Source organism: Suricata suricatta, chromosome 5 (assembly GCF_006229205.1).
Source record: "Suricata suricatta isolate VVHF042 chromosome 5, meerkat_22Aug2017_6uvM2_HiC, whole genome shotgun sequence".
NCBI lineage: Eukaryota > Metazoa > Chordata > Mammalia > Carnivora > Herpestidae > Suricata > Suricata suricatta.
The window spans coordinates 125,149,924-125,169,814 of NC_043704.1; the positions used below are offsets into that span (position 1 = coordinate 125,149,924).

A 19,891-nucleotide genomic window follows, 5' to 3' on the forward strand; every position below is an offset into this window, starting at 1 on the left:
TCTGCAGAACTTGCAGTTCCTGTTTTCTTCCTCAGCTTCCCTCTTGCCCACCTGCCTTGTGCCCTCTGCCAAGGGCCTTGGCTCTCTGACCACAGGATGGGCAGCAGTACACGGTGTGATGCTCCAGAGGGTCAAAAGCAATTTGGTAACCATCACTCTGACGGTGAGGGGGACTAAAATGAGGTTTGAAGATGGATGCTGTTTACCCATAGCCTTGCCCAGCACTGATGGAGAATTTTATCCCAGGCACATAGAAAACAAAACATCTGGCAAATTCTAGGCTGCCTGTGGGTTGAGATGGAATGATGACCATGAGCTTGACAGCATGGCTGTGTCTGGTCAGGCCCTGTCCAGTCTGTGTGGCCTGGGAGGGGCCTGCATGCAGAGAGGGGCTTCCTGGGTCCAAGGCGAGCTGGTGGGAGCAGAAGTAGAGGGCCTACCTGCTGCAGACGATGGAGATGGCCACCAGTGACACCACGAACACAACCCCAGCTGCTGCCGAGCCAGCAATCAGTGGCAGCTGCTCCCTCAGCTCAGACTTGTAGTCATCTAGGTGAAAAAGAGGCATTAGAGTCCTTCCTGTGTGCTCTTTGCATGAAGCTGGGACTCAATGCGTGACCCTGAAGACATTATAAATATATGTATGTGTATATATGTATGTATTTATGTATATAGAGAATATAGCTTCTGTGCTTCAGAGCTGGAAGACCAATTAAAATTAAGAATGATCTTCCAAGTGGCAAATAAACAAGAACAACTAAAAGCAAATGACAGTAACAATACAAACAAAACAGCAGTGACAGAGAAGCTCAGAATTAAATGCTCATGACATTTGTCACCACAGCAGAGGTGACTCCAATCTACATCCTTTCGTTTGGAAGGTCTCAAAGGACAGTCAGTCATGCTTGGGATAGGTCTCAGGGGAAGAAGAAAAACCACTGCTGAAGGACCTTTGAAAACACATAGGTGTTGAAACATGGCACAGCGTACAGATTCTCCAAGCAGATATTTAAAGGACATCGGCAGCTGGGCAGCAAGTGCTACACCGGGTGCTGTGGAGGATGAAGAAATGCCGGAGAAATGGCCCAGCACTCCCAAGTTCCTACTCAAGAAGAACAGCATCACGGCTTCCTCCGAGATTAGAACTGTGCTGTATTATGCAGGTGAAAAGGAAGCACCTGAGTCACAGAGGCAAACAGAGCTCCCCCAAACTCTGGCTTTACCATGTGTGAGCTCTGTGATCTTGGACAAAGTCTTTAGTCTCTCTGACCCTCAGACTGTTTTCTGCTAAAAAAAAAACAAAAAAACAAACAAACAAACAAACAAAAAAACAAAAAAAACACCTAGTAATACAACAACCAAATTATGTGAGGCACATTTTGCAATGTCTGCACTATCACGTGTGCCCCAAATCCTAATACTCTTTTCCTTAATCCGTAGAAACCACTTGGCCTAGCTGGCTATTATTATTATTATTGTGGCTATTCCTTCACTTGGCTTCAAGAACTGAAGCATGGAGAGATCAAGCTTTATATGTTCTATTACAATAGGGTTGCCAGATACAGTAAATAAAAATACAGGCCAACGTGTTAAAGTTGAATTTCAGATGCACAGTGAGTAATGTTTTAGTATAAGTATACCCCAAACTTTGCATGGGAGATACTTAGACTAAAATATCGTTGGTTCTTTATCTGAAATTCAAGTTTATCCGGCTGTCCTGTATTTTACTTGGCAACCCTAATGACAATAGCTCTTGGAAGTGAAGTTTCCCTTGTCCTGCATCAGAATCACCTGAGCCTGAAAAGTAACCATGACTTTTTCTGGGTCCCTTCTCAGATCTACTGAATCAGAACCTTTGAGTGAAGAGCAGAGTATCTCCATATTTACCAAATCTTCTGGGTGATTCCCATGCTCTCCAAAGTTTAGGAACCACTGTTCAGCTCTGTGGGTGGAGAAAGAGACTTCCAAAGATAAGGATGTTGCTCTTAAAGCCACTCCATAGACATCAGTTTTAAAGACTGAAGGTAGAGTTTCAGGTTCTCTCAGGTCTCAGCTGAGGGCTTTCTGTAACATGAGTGTTTAAAAAACACTGCGGGGAGGGATGTCTGGGGGGGCTCAGTCAGTTGAGCATCTGACTCTTGGTTTTAGCTCAGGTCTTGATCTCAGGTTGGGAGTTTGAGACCCACATTGGGCTCTGCACTGACAGTTTGGAGCCTGCTTGGGACTCTCTTTCTCTCCTTCTTTCTTTGCCCCTTTTTAGCATTCTCTCTCTCTCTCTCTCTCTCTAATAAGTGATTAAACTTTAAAAAATATTTTTTTGGCAAAAAAAATATTCAAGGAATCACAATGAAGAGTCCATAAAAACATCTTTATAATGTGGGGGAGGTGGTGGTGGTAATGGAGGAGGGCACTTGGGGGGAAGAGCACTGGGTATTATATGGAAACCAATTTGACAATAAACTATTAAAAAATATGGGCAGTGACCTAAGAGTAAAATGATGTAACTTTTTTTTTTTTTTAAGAGAATGCTGTTGAGGTGCCTAGGTGGGTCAGTTAAGCGTCCAACTCTTGGTTTTAGTTCAGTTCAGGTCATGACTCATGGTTAGTGGGTTCAAGCCCTGTGTCAGGCTCCATGTGGCTGCTGCTTGTGATTTTCTCTCTCTCTCCTCTCTCTCTCTCTCTCTGCCCCTACTCTTCCCTGTCTCAAAAGAAATAAATTTTTAAAAAAGAGGAAAAAAATAAATATAATAAGGTTAAAAAAAACTCCATAAACCAATGTGACCTTCAGTTTTTAAAACTGATTTCTAGAGAGCGAGAGGCTTCAAGAACCAACATCCTTATCTTTAGAAGTGTCTTCCTCTGCTCACAGAGTTGAAGGATGATTCTCAAACACTGGGGAGCATAAGAATCACCTGGACTGTTTGATAAACATGCATATGTCATGCTTTACGAATGGATTAAAAAAAGCATCTAAATCAAAGGTTAGCATACTGCAGCTAACAGCAGCCCAGGACCATAGTGACTCTGCCTCCAGGTGAAGGTCAAGCCTGCCCAGAGTGTGGTCTTTGACCCTGGCTGGAATCCAATAGGCTCCCGCTGCTTCAATGACCCTACTGCTGATCAACCTTCAGCCTCACCTTTATGCTGAAGATGGCCTGAAGCCTCAGTGAACATAATTACTAGTGAAGTAAAAACCTCAGTCATTAAGATAAATACTCCTGAATTTGGCCATTTACCAAAACTCTCTTACATCTAGCCCCTCTTGGGTTTATAAAACTTAACTGCCAAATGTAAAAGGAATAGTCTTCTTGGGAGAAATTTGTTACTTCTTGATTTGTCTAGTAGAATTGCCAAGAGACCAGTGTTCAGAGCATTCTGAGTTTTGGGTTTTTAATCCTGTGTACTTCCTGGTGCTAAAGTGCCCATAAATCTAGATGGTAAGTGAGGTGCAAAGAGGGGATAGAATCCTTAAGGAACAGGAGACAGCCTGCGTTCTTTACATACCGGCAGCTTTATTAATCTGAATAAATTGGCTTGCTTTCCACCCCATCTCACCATCCTCAAAATATGAGCAAAGATTCACCCAAAAAGAACTCAAAACAAGTTGCAAACTCCAATCCTACAGGAGCCAGACAACGCACGTTAAAGCATCCAGGTACAAATCACTGGGAAGGGGCAGGCACCCCCGAGGGCAGCCGCCTCCCAGCTCAGTGGCACGGCCCTCCTCTACGATGCCCACCGCATTGGCTTCTTTGCAGTTTTTCATAAGAAAATGCATATAATGGTTTGCATATAAAATCATACGATTTTACGTGTTTCTGGTGAATTTTTAAATCATTAAAAATTATAATGTGAGTCAATATAAAACCTCAGGTCCTATCATGCACCTAGTCAGAGAGTGCCAGCCTAAAATAAAATGTTATGTAAGCGTAGACTGTTTTGGATAGAATTTAAGTAATAAGTGAAAAATTAAAGGCTTTCAGTTGAGGGGGCTGAGAACAGACTGATATTTGGAAAACTATCAGGCAACAGCTCACAAATGAGTAAATAAAATAGATGGTGAACAGATAAGTGAAAACATACACCATGGTAAATGGCTGGCTAAGAAAAAGAGTGAGTGAACACAGTCAGATACCCCATGCTCAACGCTCAGGCTACAGGGAAATCAGATTTTCATAACCACTTAAAAGCATGGTCTCAGAGGACCGGGAGAGACTGTCATAAAAGGGAACTAACAAAGTCCAGAGGCAGAAATATTTTGGGTGACAGGCTCTCTGGCCTTGGGGATGGTTTACAAGACTGTGCCTGTCTGGTATCACTGGAGATACATGACTAGAGTCACATGTAAGTTGTTTCAAATAAGTTGAGATACAGGGTGCATGGGACTGCTGCATCCCAAAATTTGCCTCTCAGTGTCCTTCCTGGAGACCTTATCTCATGCAATGAGGTTGTGAGCTCAGCTCCCAGTTCCCCAGAACAGAGGGGTAAAGTGGGAGTGAGGTAAAAACGGCAGCATCTGGGCCCTGATCCTGAGGCAGGAGGGCACATGAACCCAGAGATACGTGTGGGTCTCACTGCCGGGACCTCTCCACATATGGTACAGGTACCTACAGAAGGCAAACCCAAGCAATGTTAGGAGAGAAACAGCCCAGACTTCAGAAAGGTACCCTGCCTTGTGAATGATACAAGAGCACATGCTCCCCCCACCCTCCCCAAGGTAAACCTTTCCAAGGGAGTCACACTGGAATCCAGTGAGAGGTTGGCACTTGGGCCATAAGGGCAGCTTTTCAGGGCCACCTCCCCTCCTTCAAGTCCTGGCCCTGTACCACTGTGCCTGCCTGCCTCTTACCATCGGTCAGCGTCTGGAAGCACATCTTCCCACTGAACTTGCCGTAGCCCGCCACTGTGCGGGCACGCACTTGAACCACGTACACCATGCCCGGCCGTAGGCCATCAATCCGTGCCGTGTTGGTCTGGCTCCTGGCCATGGAGGAGTTGAACTCATTGTGCTCCTGAAAGAGAGTGAGGAGAACAGTCTGCGGCCTCCTCCTGGAGGCTGTGTCCCCACATGCTCCACACTGGAACACCCAGACCCTGCCAATTCTTGGTTCTACATATCTGCTAAAAGCGGCCACTGGCCCCAGGGCCTCCCTCTGAATGGGGGACAGTCTGGCCTGGACCAACTCTGTCATGAGGTAGCCGTGCTCTAAAAAGAAGGCAGTGAGCAAAGGGCTAGTATCTCAGGGCCGGGCTGGGGGGCTCACTGTCATTTTCTAGTTCTTTCCCATCCAAGGTTCAGTGCACATACAGCTTTGCAAAATCATGTCCCATCTCTGACATCAGTAGAAGCAAGCTGGGAAGCATCAATCAGCCCTTTGTCTCGCTTTTTGTAAAAAAGGTTTATTTATTTTGAGAGAGAGACAGACAGACTGACAGACAGAGACAGTATGCACACATAGCGGGGTAGGGGCAGAGAGCAAGGGAGAGACAGAATCCCATGCAGGCTACAAACTGTTGGCACAGAGCCCAGTGTGGGGCTCGAACTCAAGCACTGTGAGATCATGACCTAAACTGAAATCAAGGGTCAGACACTTAATTGACTGAGGCACCCAGGGACCCCTGCCCTTTGTCTCACTTCTGTTGAGGCCCGTCTTTTCTCTCCTCACTCAGGATCTCCTCACCATGGCTGTTCTAGGTCACCCCTTAAGCTCCCTCAAGTCCTAGTCCTTAGCTGAGTGACTTAATGTCCACTCTAATGCAGAGCCTGAGGCCATGCCAAACCACCTCCCAAGCCTACTCTGCCTCCACTTTGGCCTGTGTCTGTCTGTCTGGGTCCCAACTTCCAATTCTCTCTCCACCAGCATCAGGAAGACATGTCCCTTCTTCCTCAAGAGCAGACCTTGTCCCTTCTCACCTATTCAAGGGTTAGCCCTCCACCCCCATCACTCTCTCTGGCACCTTCTGCTCCATCTTATATGGTTTCTGTTATCTGCACATGAGCATCCTCTGGTGTGCACAGATTCTGCTCCAGTTTCTCAGCCTTCTGACTCCCCAGCCCATGGCTGGTGCCCTTAAAGGATGCTTTCTCTCTTTGCTGCTAATCTCACTTAATGTAACTTTGGTTTGTGCCTAGACTTTTATAGCCTCTTATCTTTTCTGCCATCCCTTCTCCACCAAATCCAAACTTCTTTTCTAACAGGGCGCCTGGGTGGCTCAGTTAGTTAAGTGTCCAAAGTTGGCTCAGGTCATGATCTTTTAGTTAGTGAGTTCCAGCCTACATGGGGGCTCTGTACTGACAGCGTGGAGCTTGGAGCTTGCCTCAAGTTCTGTGTCTCCCTCTCTCTCAGCCCCTCCCCTGATCATTCTCTGTCTCTCTCTCAAAAAACAAACAAAAAACATTAACAAAAGATCTCTAAAAAAAAAAAAACTCTAAAAACAAAACTCCTAGGTTTTTACAATTCTCATAATAAAGCAATTCCAGTCTCTCACATCCCCCATACTGCCACTTCATCCATCCCTCCAAGGGCCACACCCACAGTTCCAGGGCCTTTGCCTGGGCTGTTTTCCCAGTCTGAAAGGCCTCTCTCCAGTGCTCCTCTGCACCTTGCAGGTTCCTTAAGCCTGCATCTCTAAAGGCCCCTCTTTCAGGAAGCCTGCCCATGGACTCTGTTCATTGCTGTCGTTCATCTTTACACCCTCCCCTCAACTCCCACATATACACCAGCCGGGCCTCTGATCATTTTCATGTGTGCATCATGGAGATTGTGGGTGATCTCCAGTGTGCAGGAACACAAGTTTCAAATCTAGGCCTGCCCCTGTCTGTACCATCAGTCTCAGAGTGATGAAAATCATTGGTGAAAATGAAGAGCTTAGGTCACTGAGAGGGAAGCCCCCAAGTTCCATGTGCAGATCTGGGGTTCTGTGATGAGTTCTAGGCACAATGGTTTGCAGGGTATGGTGACAAATGAGGAGAAAGCAGATGGCAAGAGATGTGTAAGCCACATCCTCAGGCAAGCAACAGAAATTTGGGGAGTTGAGCCAGGACAAAAGAATACAGTGCAATGATTAAAAAAAAAAGTGCCATTGTTTTAAAATATGCAAACATTTACTCTGCAAAGGCAGAGGTGACCTGATGTGCATTCACTCAATTATTTGGCCAGGCAGCCACATTTATGACACGCTACCACATGCTGGGTGCTACCTACACATGGTTGCAGGGACCAAGGCATGGTCCCTCTCCTTGGGGTGGACCTGAAAATACTCAAATACTGACAGCAGTGCTGACTGGGTGCCTTGGCAGAAGGCAGCTTACGGAGTTGTGGAGGAAGAGCAGAGGGTCACCCAGCTCAGGCTGGTAAGGAGATGTGGAGGGTGATGTTAGTTGAGTCATGAGTTGAAAGAAATCAGCCACATGGACAAATATGGAGAGTGAAAACTGAATAGAACACGTGAAAGCAAGGCCTAAAGAGATCAGAAGTCTGCAAGCAACTGAGCCTATGTGGAGTGTGGTGACACATGGAGGTGGTGACAAATGCTTCGGAAGCACTTTTAAGAGACCATAGGCTAGAGGTCAACTTGAATAGACAGCTGAAGGTTACATACACACTCATCCTCGCGGAGGGGATATCCATTGGCCTCTGAGAGGGACTGCTGGGGAGAAACTGCCCATCCAGTGTTTGATCTATTAAAGAGAAGGGGGACTCTCCTCACCCCCACCACCAATCAGGTATCCAGCAGAAAGAAGACTGCCCACTATTAGAAGGGATATTAGCCAGAACGTTGGTCATTACTGTCCCAACACACTGTCCTAACGCTGGAGATCTAGGACCTAAAACTATAAAAATCACCTAATCACCATGCAGATTAGGACAGAATCCCATCACTACAAAATCTGGGCAGCTTTCTGGATTCTCTGGTATTACTGGAATGTGTGGAATTAAGCACTGCTTGGAAAAAGTGAAACATTGACTAGGCAGCTTTTTTACTGAAAACTATCTTTTGGTGTATTAGTATTTGAAAGACGAGGACAAAACCTTAACCATTATTACTTTATAGCCCACACATTCTTCAAGAAGTTCAGTGATTAAAATGAGTATTAATCCTTTTTCCTTTTAGACCCATTAACTGACCTCAGGCAAATGAGTGAAAGCAAAGAGCACATCGCTTGCTTTGTTTGTTTGTTCCATGACTGATTCTGTAAGCATGTGAGAGGTAAAGACCATCACTATTGAGAGTAGGACCATGGCTTCCATCCCCAACCTGTAGCCCAGGGCTGGCACCAAATCGCCTGGGTGCTGAAGGGTTCAGTGCTAAATGAATGAATAAACACCACACTTCAGATCAGTTATTTGAACCAATCGATTGAGCACAAGATATTGCCAAGACCTGAAAGAGTTTCTAGGAGAAGATGATCCTAAAATTTGAAGGGTAGAAATTACCAAGGCCTAAACCAGACCATTCTGGCCCAGACTGTTATTATGAAGAGCAAGTGAGTGTCTAAACACTTCATCATGAAGACAGCTGAGAGCAGATGTAGATGCCCCACCCATGGTTTGCCTACAAGCGCTGACACCAGGAGTGAAAAGTGCTACAAGACAGTAAACAAGAGAGGATGATAAATGGGAGCATATGAAAATGGGAAGGAGATGAACATGAAGAGGCTCTGGGAGTGTCATCAGCTTGATGGCATCTGAGCTCTCTATTAATGAGCTGTTGGAGGAGGCGAAAGCCTCATTGATTCTATTTATAGAGATGAAATCGAAAGGTGTTCCAAGCATAAATTGAGAGAGCAATGTGAGGTAGGAGACCCAGGATGGGTTTTCAGGGGTTAGAAAACTGGTCCAGGGCTAGCTACCTGTTCTTGTAAATAAAGTTTTATTGGAAATCAACCATGCCCACCTTCTGATAATATTGCCGACGGCTGTTTTTCTTCTACAAAGGCAAGTTGAGTATTTGGGACAGAGACTATATGGCCACAAATCTAAAATATTTCCTATCTGGTCCTTTATGGAAAGGCTCGGCTGACTCCTGGCATAGAAGTGGCATAGAATGGAGAAATAGGGGTTTTATTTCTTCAGGGTGAATCCAGGATATATACTGGGCTGAGTTTTATTGTGTTTGCATTTTCTAAAGACCAGGATTAGCCAGCCTCGTGGAGCAGGTAGGCAGATCATTCTGCTTATACACATTTGGATTTAAAATTAAGGTACACTCTTTTATTCCCACAGTCCACATTAATTTTGAGATCCTCGGCATCAGCATGACTGTTACCCAGTTCCTTACTGAGCTCAGAAGTTTGTGCCACTGAAATATAACAAAAATGTCCATAGTTTTGATTCTTTGTGCTCATGGGTAAGTCATTTAACCTTTCTGTGACTTAGTTCCATCACCTACAAATTGGTTATACCTGGCTTTCAAGTATCTTTCTTTTTATTTCTTTTCAAGATCAGAGCTAATGTGTCTGAATATCTGGCACCTAACAGGTACTCAATATATGATGATTTATTGCCACTGTGGTTATTTCAAAATACCCTCACAGGGTAATGTCCTTTTCTTTATTTGTATTAGAAATGGTCTGCGCAGTGTAACAGATCTTACAGTCAAGCACTTTATAAGTGAAGGAGAGTTCCATTCAGTAACATACTGAACGGTAACCAATGCTTTGGCAAAGAATCTTCTGTGTTTCCAAGGAAAGCATTCTATCCTCTGGAGTGAGGACAATAATATGCTTCACTGAGGTGTGGAAGCTGCCTCAGGCATTAAGCTGCAGTGCATGTGTGTCTGTTAATAATTAGTATAAATTACGGAGAAGTAGGGACATGGTCTGAAATGGGAGAATAAGCCTCCTTCATGGCATCAAGAGTTAAAGTTAATTACAGTATTTCAAAGGAGGAGGCTTGCATGTAAAGGGAAAAGTAGCAGAGGAGCTTGGTGTGGACTGGGGAACGAGGAGCCAGGGGACACAGGCAGGAGCCTGTCATGAAGCCCACCCCCATGCTGGGGTGGGTGCCCTTGGCAGGGCAGAGGAGGTGGGAGGCAGGTGGCTCCCATCTACGTAGCTGCTCTCCAGAACTGCCACTTGTGACAGTCTCGCTTCCTAGCTGTGTGGTCATGGGCAAGTTTTGTCTTATTTTGAACTACTTTGTGCACTGGTTTCTTTACCCATAGCAATGATACTAATATTTACCACACCAGGTAGTGAGGAGAAAAATAGATAATGCTTATAAAGCTCCTGGCACCCAAGAGGGGCAGCCTAGGGAGAAATTACTATTATTTTTCTGAGGTAAGTTTACAAGGCTCAAGTTCAAGTGTGTGTGGGAAGAGGCACTGTTAGAATCTTTCTAATGATTCTGACATTGCATCATATGCTGGCCATACATGATAACTCTATCAAATTCAAAGGTCAATTCTGATGATGAAATGAGACTGTGTGTGGACAATTGGTCGAGAGATTGGTCTAAAACACTGTGGAAAGCCAACATTTACTTTGTTAACTGATAAAAAATATCTAGCAAACAAGGGCCCCAATTCAAAGCTGGTTGGATATAATGGTTTCTTATGAATCCAGATGGTTTAAATTACCTCCAATTCACTGAATTATCTGAATCAACTGTCTACAAAACCCAATATTCTCTAAATGGAATAGAACACTAGCTAATCCTCACCTTGCTTGTAAGTTCGGCCACAGACTGGATTAGTGATCCATCTGGCTCTCCACTTTCAGGGACACAAATTGCTACTATTTTACAAATGTGAAAACTGTGACCCAGAATGGTGACACAATTTGACCATGGCTGCACGGCTGGTTAGTTATGGAAGGCACGGGAAACTAGGGCCCTCCTTCCCCAGGCAGTCATGGGCCACGGCTCAACACTGCCTTCTTGCTGGAAGGCCATGAGTCTCCATCCCTGATCCTCCACTGACCCACTGGAGAGTTCTGCCAGGCTCATTTACATGCCGACAGCTTCCAGATAGACTTCTCCAGCCTGGCCTCTTTGCTGAGCGCCAGGCAGGGACATCTAGCTGCCTGTGCTACTTGGCTCTCTGAGTTGTTTTAGACATCAGGCTGAACTTCTGTCCCTTCCCTTGTCACAAACATGCTCTACCACAACAAGCCCCTTCTAAGTTAATGGTGGCTACATCCTTCTTTCGGGCACCTTCCCTTATCTGAAGTCCAAACTGTTAGAAATGCCACTGCTCTATCTATAGTTTATATATCTGGAATCTACTCTGTTTTGCCAGCCATCTCCTTCCATACTGATCAAGCCACCAGCATCATTGTTCTAGGTGACTGTAATCTAGTAGGCCTGCTTTTAATGGAACAGCTGAATGGTCCTCTTGAAATGTAAGTCCAATTTTGTCTCTTCTCTGCTTCTAACCCTGCTATGAATACTCATGTTACTCAGTGAAAAAGCTAAATAAAGTTCTAAGTTCCAGCATGATCACCTCCGCTAGTTACCTCTCTCACTTGTCTACTACTTTCCTACTGCTCATACCACTCTAGATTCATGCTGGTCTTCTTCCTGCTCCTAGAATCATCAGTCATGACCTGCCTCAGGGCCTTTACACAGGTGGTTGTTCCTCCTTCCCCCGCTTCCCAACCTCACCTCTTTCACATCATTACTTAGAAGCTATTGACTCCAAGAGGCCTACCTTCACCATCCTATTTCATTCTGCAAACCTGCTCCTCCCCCAAACCTGACCCCCTGATTCCATTTACCATGCTCTGCTCTGTTTTCCTTTGCATCATTCATTTTCTAACATACTATATGATCTCCTTATTTATTATCTTCATTTTCTGTCTCCTGTTGGAAAGTAAGCCCTGTGAGAGCAGGAATATTTGTTTGGATCATTAATATATCCTGGAATAGTACTTGCCAAACAGCAGGCACTCAATAAATATTTGCTGAACGTATAAACGAACCTGGTGTCTTTATGAACGATGTGTTGGGTCAGTATTTTCCTGGGGTTTTGCAAATAATGCAGTTTAACATGGTGGGAAGAAGGACCTGTTTCCCCCAAAGAGACCAAGGAGGGGCAGCTCCACAAGGCACCACTTCCCTACTCCTGGCAGCAGTGCCCTGTGGCAGGCCCCAGGAGCAGCTGCTACAGAGCACTCTGTGGACAGCACATAAATTTCTTTTATTTTCTATCTCATTCTTTAAATTTTACATGTGCATGTCTTTAATCTCTATAAATATATTAGTGCAGTAATATATGCATATGACTTATAAATAAACTTATATTGGAAGAACATGATCAAAAACTTTAGAGAACACAGGTCTCAAAACCCATAAAATCTTTGGGAAGCTCAGGGGACACCTGGAACTTTGTAGCATCTACATTAATATAGCAAACACATGACTGGGGAAATGGGATTGGTTCTGCCCATACCAGCCCACTGAGCTATTCAGAAGGCAGGGTGGTATGCTGGAAGATTCTCTCCTGAGTTGGCATAAGAAGAGTCTGGACGTTGGGGACTTTTGTCAAGGAAGACCTGATGAACTCTCCAAGGAGCCTCTGGCCTCCATGAGCAGATTTCTCCCCACCTCAGAACTTCTTCCAGTCCTCAGATGGCCACCATCCCCTGGACAGTAGCTGGCCCTGGGTCTTGCAAGCCTGAGGACAGAGCTGGCTCACCTTCTCATAGTACCGGATCTCATAGTCCAGGATGATGCCATTGGGCTGCTCCGGCTGTGGCCATGACAAGGTGATGCTCCTCATGGTGGCACTGACCTGGTGCATGATGGGAACAGTGGAAGGGGCTGTGGAGAGAGGAAGAGACAGGGCAAATGAACAGACCCTAGAGTATATGATATGTATCGTCTTTGAGAGATAAATGAAGAGAGAAGTGTCTCTGGGTTTCTCTCTTACCAGCTGAGCTGATCTGCAGAACTGCCTGTGGGTTTTGCATAGTGAATGGAGTATGGCCAAGAAAGGAGAGGAAAGGTGGTATTTTAGGACAGGAGGACATGTGTCAGGGCAGGGCTGGAACAGACAAGGTGTTTCCGGGGCAGGGAGGAGAAAGGCTTGACCAAAAAGAGATGGTTGGAGGAGTCACATGAAAGCAGTGTGGCCTGGGGAAGCCGAAGCCAGTTAGGGAGGGCATGACAACAAGGGCAAGTCTAGGCGTCAGACAGTGAGACAGGAGGCACAATGGGATGTTTTTGAGCAGAAAGTTTTGAAGGAATCTCAGTCCTGAGTTAATGGGCTGAGCTCCTATAGAGAAGAGAACCTGAGGCAAGGGATGGTAATGAGAGACTAAAACTGGCCAGTGCAGAATTACTGCCACAGAAAGGAACGTTCTGGCAAATGTCTCTTTCTGAAACTGCATGTAAGATTTTACTGCACTTCCAAAGAAAGAGAGGAGGCAACTCTCAAAAGGACATGAACACAGACCACCAACTCAGTTCATTCAGACTTCTGTCAGAGTTTTCCAAATGAGGACAGTGGCGATAAAGAGCTCACAAATATAAATGAAGAAATGATACACAAACCAAACATTTGGAAACAGGATAATAACTCCAAAATCTGTGAAGTGATTCCAAAATCTCTGTGAGGAAATAATATTATTTATTTCCCAATTCAACATTTTTCACGTGATGTAAGTAAAATGAAAACAGTCTGGAAATAATAAATGAGGGTTGTCTTTCTGGGGGAAGAGGCGGGTTATGGATGAGGCTTCAGTCCGTGCTCTGCTCAGGGACTGTTCCATTTAGTCCTGGCACTTCTGCAGCAACAAAGGTCGTTTCCTCACATGAACTCCAGTTTACAAGGGTTTCTCTGGGGGACTGTGGTGGGCTGACATGTACTATCCTCACTTTAAGTTAACAGATTCCCCTCCAGAGCATGGCTACCAGTCTTGGGGTGCGGGATCCCTGTGCTCTCTACTCACTGGGCTCTCAGTGAGTTCTCAGTGAGCTTGCCCCCAGGCCAGGGGAGGGGCTTCAGAGTACTTGTGAAGAGGCCCACAGTCCAGGGAGCCATCAGAGAGCACAGTGTGAGACATGGTGTTAGGAGGGCTTAGAATCAGAGACCCTGCAGGGTTCCTACTATGGACCTTAGGGTGGCCTTGATAATGCACCTCTCAGAGCTCCCACCTCTGGGAGCATAGCTGACTCAGGGCCCTGGCTGCTAGACCCTGAAACCACCACCACGTCCATGCAGGGACCCATTTCCTGTGGGTTACTCCCAGCCAATGATGGAGAGCAGCAAGGATGCTTCAGTAAACCTATCCCTGACTCATCTGCTCAGCAGCTTTCTCTCAACGACTCCCCACTGAACTCACCAACGCTTCTTTGTACAGCGTGGCAGTCTGAGTCTCCTCACCTAATCCTCCTTCCTGCCCTCTCTCCTTCATTGTGATCTGATGGTTCTGCCAGCCTCCTCTGGCCTCCCTGTCAATCTCTGGCACCTGCAATCCCATCTTGGGTTCTGCCTCCTGGAGGACCTGCTTTAATGCGTCCTGAATCCCCCTATCAAGTATTCTCTGCCGGGCCCTGCTGCATCCCCAAGGTCTGGCCGCTCACTGCCTCTAGGAGCTGTGGCTTCATCCTTCCGTAGCTCTCACCAATTTGCATGTCTTCCTATGCCTATCTGAAATTCGTCTTCTCACCAGTCTCAGACCCACTGACTAAAGTAACAGAGAATGTTCTCTCTTTCACTGAATGGCTTGTCAAATAGCTAAAGAAGCTAGTTAGGTCTCCCCTGAGTTTATCCTGCTGAAAAGAACAGCCAGATTCCATGAACATTTCTCCCATGACATGCTGCTCTCTGAGATGGCTCTTTTCCAAATGGGGCTCATGTTGTCTAAATCTCTTTTTATGCATATGGCCCAGAGGTAAATCCAATTCTCTCACTGCTGTTTACACAGCAGAGATTAGGGTGAAACTAATATCTCCCATAATCTGGGTCCCAGATATCAATTAAGGTGACCATTAGCCTTTTTTTGGATCAAAAAAATGTCCCTGCCATTTGATTCTGAAATCACTGTCAAATATAACCTTGAGGTTTTCTCATGGTGGGTTCCTCAACTTTTGTTTGTAGAGTTTGCTTGTGGGTTTGACTATAAGGGTTTCCACATATGCTTTTGCCTTTATGGTGTAACACTTGGTCTATTAATCTAGTAAGCTGAAATACTTTTGGATCCCAATTCAACCATCAAATGTACCTTCTCTTCCTCCTAACTTAACATCACGGCCCAGGCCCATTAATGAACAAATTAAACAAATGTTCACTGGGCAATGGCCATGTACCAGTTACCACTCTAGGTTCTAGAGATTCCATAGTGAGTGAAATACAATCTCCTGCCCTCACAGAGCTTCTTTTCTAGTGGAGTGGGGTCAAAGGCCAGATGTGATCAATCACAAGATATGTTAAAATATTAAGTACAACAGGAACAAATGAAGCAGGGGTGGGGGAAGGGACACAGAATTGTCCAAGTGTAGGAGGCTTGCTGAGAGAAGGCTGCCATTCTAAATCACAGGGTTGGCAAGACCTTGCTTGAGAAGTAGATGCAGCAGCATGGTGGTATAGGAGGGGAGGGGGCCATGTAGACACCAGAGAAAAGAGCATTTGAGAAGAAAAGGCCAGGGCACTGGTTCTAAACTGGAAGCAAACTATTGTTTCAGAGGAATAGCGAAGAGCCAGTGGGAGTAGGGCAGAGATGAGGCCAGAGACGACGGCTTCGCCCCTGAGTGAGAAGGAGAGCCATGGGAGGGTGTTGAACAGAGGAGTGATGTAATCTGACTTGCATGTTAACAGCATTGCCCTCCACTGTGATGTAAATAGAATGCAGGGGCCCCAGAAAAGCTGAAAGCCCCATCTTAACACTGTTGTCATAGTCCAGCTGCAAGACTGTGGTTACCTGGACCAGGTTCGAAGCAGTGGAGGTGGCGATCATGGAGGTGCTCAGATGCTGAACAGATTTAGAACATCTCAATGGATGTGGGATGTGGATGAAACAGAAGAGCCAAGATGACTCCAAGGTTTTTTGCCTCAGCAACTGGAAAAGTGGGGCTGCCATCAGCTGAGATGTGGCAAGACGTCAGCAGAAGCGGTCAAAGTAGGCAAATGCATGTATAAGAGGTCCAGACTGGAGACACCAGTTTAGATCCACCAGTCTGTCAGAGATACCAAAAGCAGAAGAACTAACAGAGATCATCACAAGAATGAGGAGAAGAGAACAGATTCAGGAGAGGAGGAGAAACAGCCAAGGGACTTGAGAAGGAAAGGGCAATGAGCTAGAAGGAAGCAGGGGAGTGTGATTACCTAGAAGTCAAGTGACAGTGAGTGTCTCCAGGAGGAGAGGATGTGTGGAGCGCTGCTGCTAGCTCATGTAAAAGGAAACCAGGAACTGAGCACAGTTAGCAACAGGCTGGATGGGTAAGTGGGGATGGCTCGTGGCTGGCATTCGAGACTTTGCATGCACTGTGCAGAGCGCCAGAGAGGAGGAAGGTGGGGCAATTTCTGGAGTCAGGGCAGATCACAGGGTTGGTGGGGCAGGGGTGGGGGGACAAAAGGGTGGATCCTGGTGGGACCACCAACACAGATGGTCCAGGAAGGCCTGCTTCCCACCCCACTCACTGTGCAGCTCCAGCTGCCCTTTCAGGCTCGCATGGAAATACAACTTTTATGCTGCCAACCCTGGCAGTGCCATATAGTTTTTTTGGATCCTCCTCTGCCTCGAGAGCTAAAGCACCATGGATTAAAAACTGGAAAGATTAAACCAAATGACCTGACGATTTTGATGGACTTGGTTCTTTTCTTTGCCTCTAATCCCAGGAAAACCATCATTCAAGACTCAACATATTTTCCAACCATTATGCCAGGCCCTTGCTCTAATCATTGGGGACAGAAGGATAAGTAATAAAAAGCCACAGCCCTGCTCTGAAGATCCTTGGCTTGTAGCTGGGATTAGGTGGCAAAGAGGCAATCACAGGACAGGGTGATCCAGAAGCAATCCAGAGCCACAAATGGCAAGGACCTCCCAGCCGCCAATCAGCACATAGATCCAGGAGAAGCTGCCAGAGGGTAAGGGTGACCGCTGTTGACAATGCTCAGATTTACAGTGATGACAGATGTTCATTGCAGGATGCTCATCCTTGCACAGTTCACTCTAAAGGTCTTCTGTTTTAATTGAGATGGGATTTAGCACATGGGAGAGAGAAACAGAGTATTACTCTTCCTCCCTGAAAGTCCAAGACAGCTTACATTTGGTGTTCTGACACTGGTGATCACCTACAGCGACAAACTTTTGTTTTCCTAAACCAAGCTCAAATGCCACCTCTAAATCTGGTGTTTTGCATGCTTTGAAAGCTTCCAACAAAACCAAAAATGAAAATGAGTTTAGGTGTCCACTCAAACACCACGTAGCAAAGCTAAGTCAGATTTAAGAGAGGTGGGAAGGGTAATTCCAAGCAGCAGCCCCTCTGAACTCTGAATATGCTGGTTTCAACAATAAGATGAAGGAAGTTTCACTGAATGCTTCAAAAGGTCTCTCCCTCACAAGAATGCTCTTGACTAAATTAAACACTAATGCAGAGAAGAAAAAGAAAATAAAGAGTTCACAATATTACTGAAATTTAGCAAACAAATAAATATGGGCCATTCTTTAGAAAAAGTACCAATAAAGAACTACCTTAGGGACTATTTGGAAAACAGCTACTAAAGGCTCAAGAAGGATGTGTTTGTTCTAAAGAGGAAATCTCCCAAAGCCCCAACATCATCAAAAGTGCCCTGCACTCCTTCTTAGCAAAATGAAGAAGCTGGACCTGACAAGAATTTGGGATACAAAAAGGAGAATGGAAAGGCAAGGCAAAGTGTCCTGTCAAGAACTGAGTAAGATCAGCTAGGTTCGAAAACAACCAGAACCAGAACGAGGAGGGTCCAATGAGAGAGGCTACCTTCAATAATAAAAGCCCCTTTAAATGTCAGAAGCAGGGGTGCCTGGGTGGCTCAGCAGGTTGAACATCTGACTTCGGCTCAAGTTGTGATCTCACAGTGTGTGGGTTCTAGCCCCACGTAAGGCTCTGTGCTGACAGCTCAGAGCCTGTAGCCTGCTTCAGATTCTGTCTCTCTCTCTCTCTCTGCCCCTCCCCTGCTCACATTCTGTCTCTCAAAAATAACCATAAATAAATAAATAAATAAATAAATAAATAAATAAATATATAAGAAGCAGAGAGAGACTTAACCTCCATTGGTCAAGGGTCTCAGGGGTGGAGAAAATGCAAAGGCAGGCTGAGTCAGTGAGTCACTACCTCTTTTTCGCCAAGGAAGACTTTGGGGAGATCATTCTCCCAAACTGCTTTTGAAGCAGGCAGATCCAAGATAGTATATCACATACGACAGAGAAAGTGTACAGAATGTTCTCGCCTGAGCTGACAAATGAGATGTGGATAAATTGCCAGAACAGGATGGTCCCAGCTGTAAGTTATGAAAAAACGCACAGGTGACACCAGACAAATGTGGAACTGGATCCAAAACTGGTCAGAGGTCACCACCTATAGCCTCAGAGCTGGGCCTGGTCAGCCACCACCCAGCCTTCTGCTTTTAAGAAAGGCTCCAAAGGAGATCATGGTGCTTGTGGTATGGGAGGGTTGCATGAATGTATGCCAGGAGTTAAATCCCAAATCTGGAACCTTGAGTCTTTATGCATGGAAACCTTGTTGTCATATCGCAGGTTCACCTGGACCATACCTTTTATGTTTATTACATTCTTTGTCCATTTAATGTAGTATGGGCTTAGTCATATTCAAAGTTTTCCTCTTATGCATTTTGTTATCCTTATTTGATAAGGGCATCCCATCTCCTCCAACAATTAAGCATCTCAAACCACAAGATATGAGAATGAATTGATGTTTTATTTTTCTAGGATAATTACTAAGTTCTAATACATTATCTTTGTTTATTAAAAATTGCCTTCTAATGTCTTGATTTTTGTGTCAAAATAATTCTTTCAACAGTTTTAACCATAATCCACTTGGAGAAATAATAAATGATATAACAGTTTACTGCATTAAAATATTGTAAGATAACCAAAAGTACTTAAAGTAGTTTTAAATAAAAACAATAGCAACAAACACATACTGTTCAAATTTAACTCAATCTATTATAGTAAAATGCCTGAAGAGTTTATAAAAATATGAAATTTGGTTTTCAAAGTTTGGCAGATTTCATCTAAAGCAGTGTTGCTTGTGCAGGTAGAAACTGTGCCAGGGACAGCCTTGTTCCAAGGCCACCTCTCTCCCACCCTAGGAGCTGGGGTGCAGGTCACGGCTGAATCCCCTCCGCCTTGGCTCAGGTGACAGCCCTCATAAGTCTTCTGGAAGATAAATGACCTCTCCACTTAGGGGGACATTCATAACTGAACTTGCCAAGGAAGCCCATAGAAAGAGGAGCCCACCTGCCTTCCTCATGATAACTCATGCTGGGCAGGTTGGGGGAGCACTCCTGGCCCTGCCATGTGGTTTGAGGCAGAGGGAAGGTCCTATCAGTGACTCCTCACAGAGATATGGCTGCCCTAGACTGAATGGTGGACCTCTGATGCTTAGTAACCTCTTTTACCTTCCTGGACATTGCTTTTTATACGACAGATGTCCCTAAGTTGATGGATATTTGGGTTGTTTACACATTTTAGCTGTTGCGAATAACGCTAAGAACATTCACATACAAGTTTCTGTGTGGACCTATGTTTGCATTTTTAGGATATATATTCTAATTGCAAAATTTCTGGATCACATGGTAATGCTAACCTCTTCTATTCTTTCTGGAAGAGCCCTTTCCCAGTCAAATCATCCTTGGACTAACCACCTGCAATCTATAGACCACAGACGCCAGCTATGAGGAAAACAAGGCAGGGTAAGGAACAGCCAGAGTCCTAGGGTCCAGCCCA

General features: G+C 45.2%; 1 protein-coding gene across 2 annotated transcripts in view; it reads right to left on the reverse strand.

The window, feature by feature from the left end:
* EPHB1 (EPH receptor B1) overlaps window positions 1-19,891 on the reverse strand; it is a 414,308-nt gene that overhangs the window by 81,507 nt on the left and 312,910 nt on the right. For both annotated transcript variants that reach the window (XR_003908874.1, XM_029940232.1), the window contains exons 6-8: window positions 12,640-12,764; window positions 4,850-5,012; window positions 441-549 (exon numbers count right to left, since the gene is read on the reverse strand). Coding sequence is in view for 1 of the 2 variants with exons in the window: in XM_029940232.1 (XP_029796092.1) it covers window positions 441-549; window positions 4,850-5,012; window positions 12,640-12,764 (397 nt within the window). In the remaining variant the exon portion in view is untranslated. The remainder of the gene's footprint in view (window positions 1-440; window positions 550-4,849; window positions 5,013-12,639; window positions 12,765-19,891) is intronic.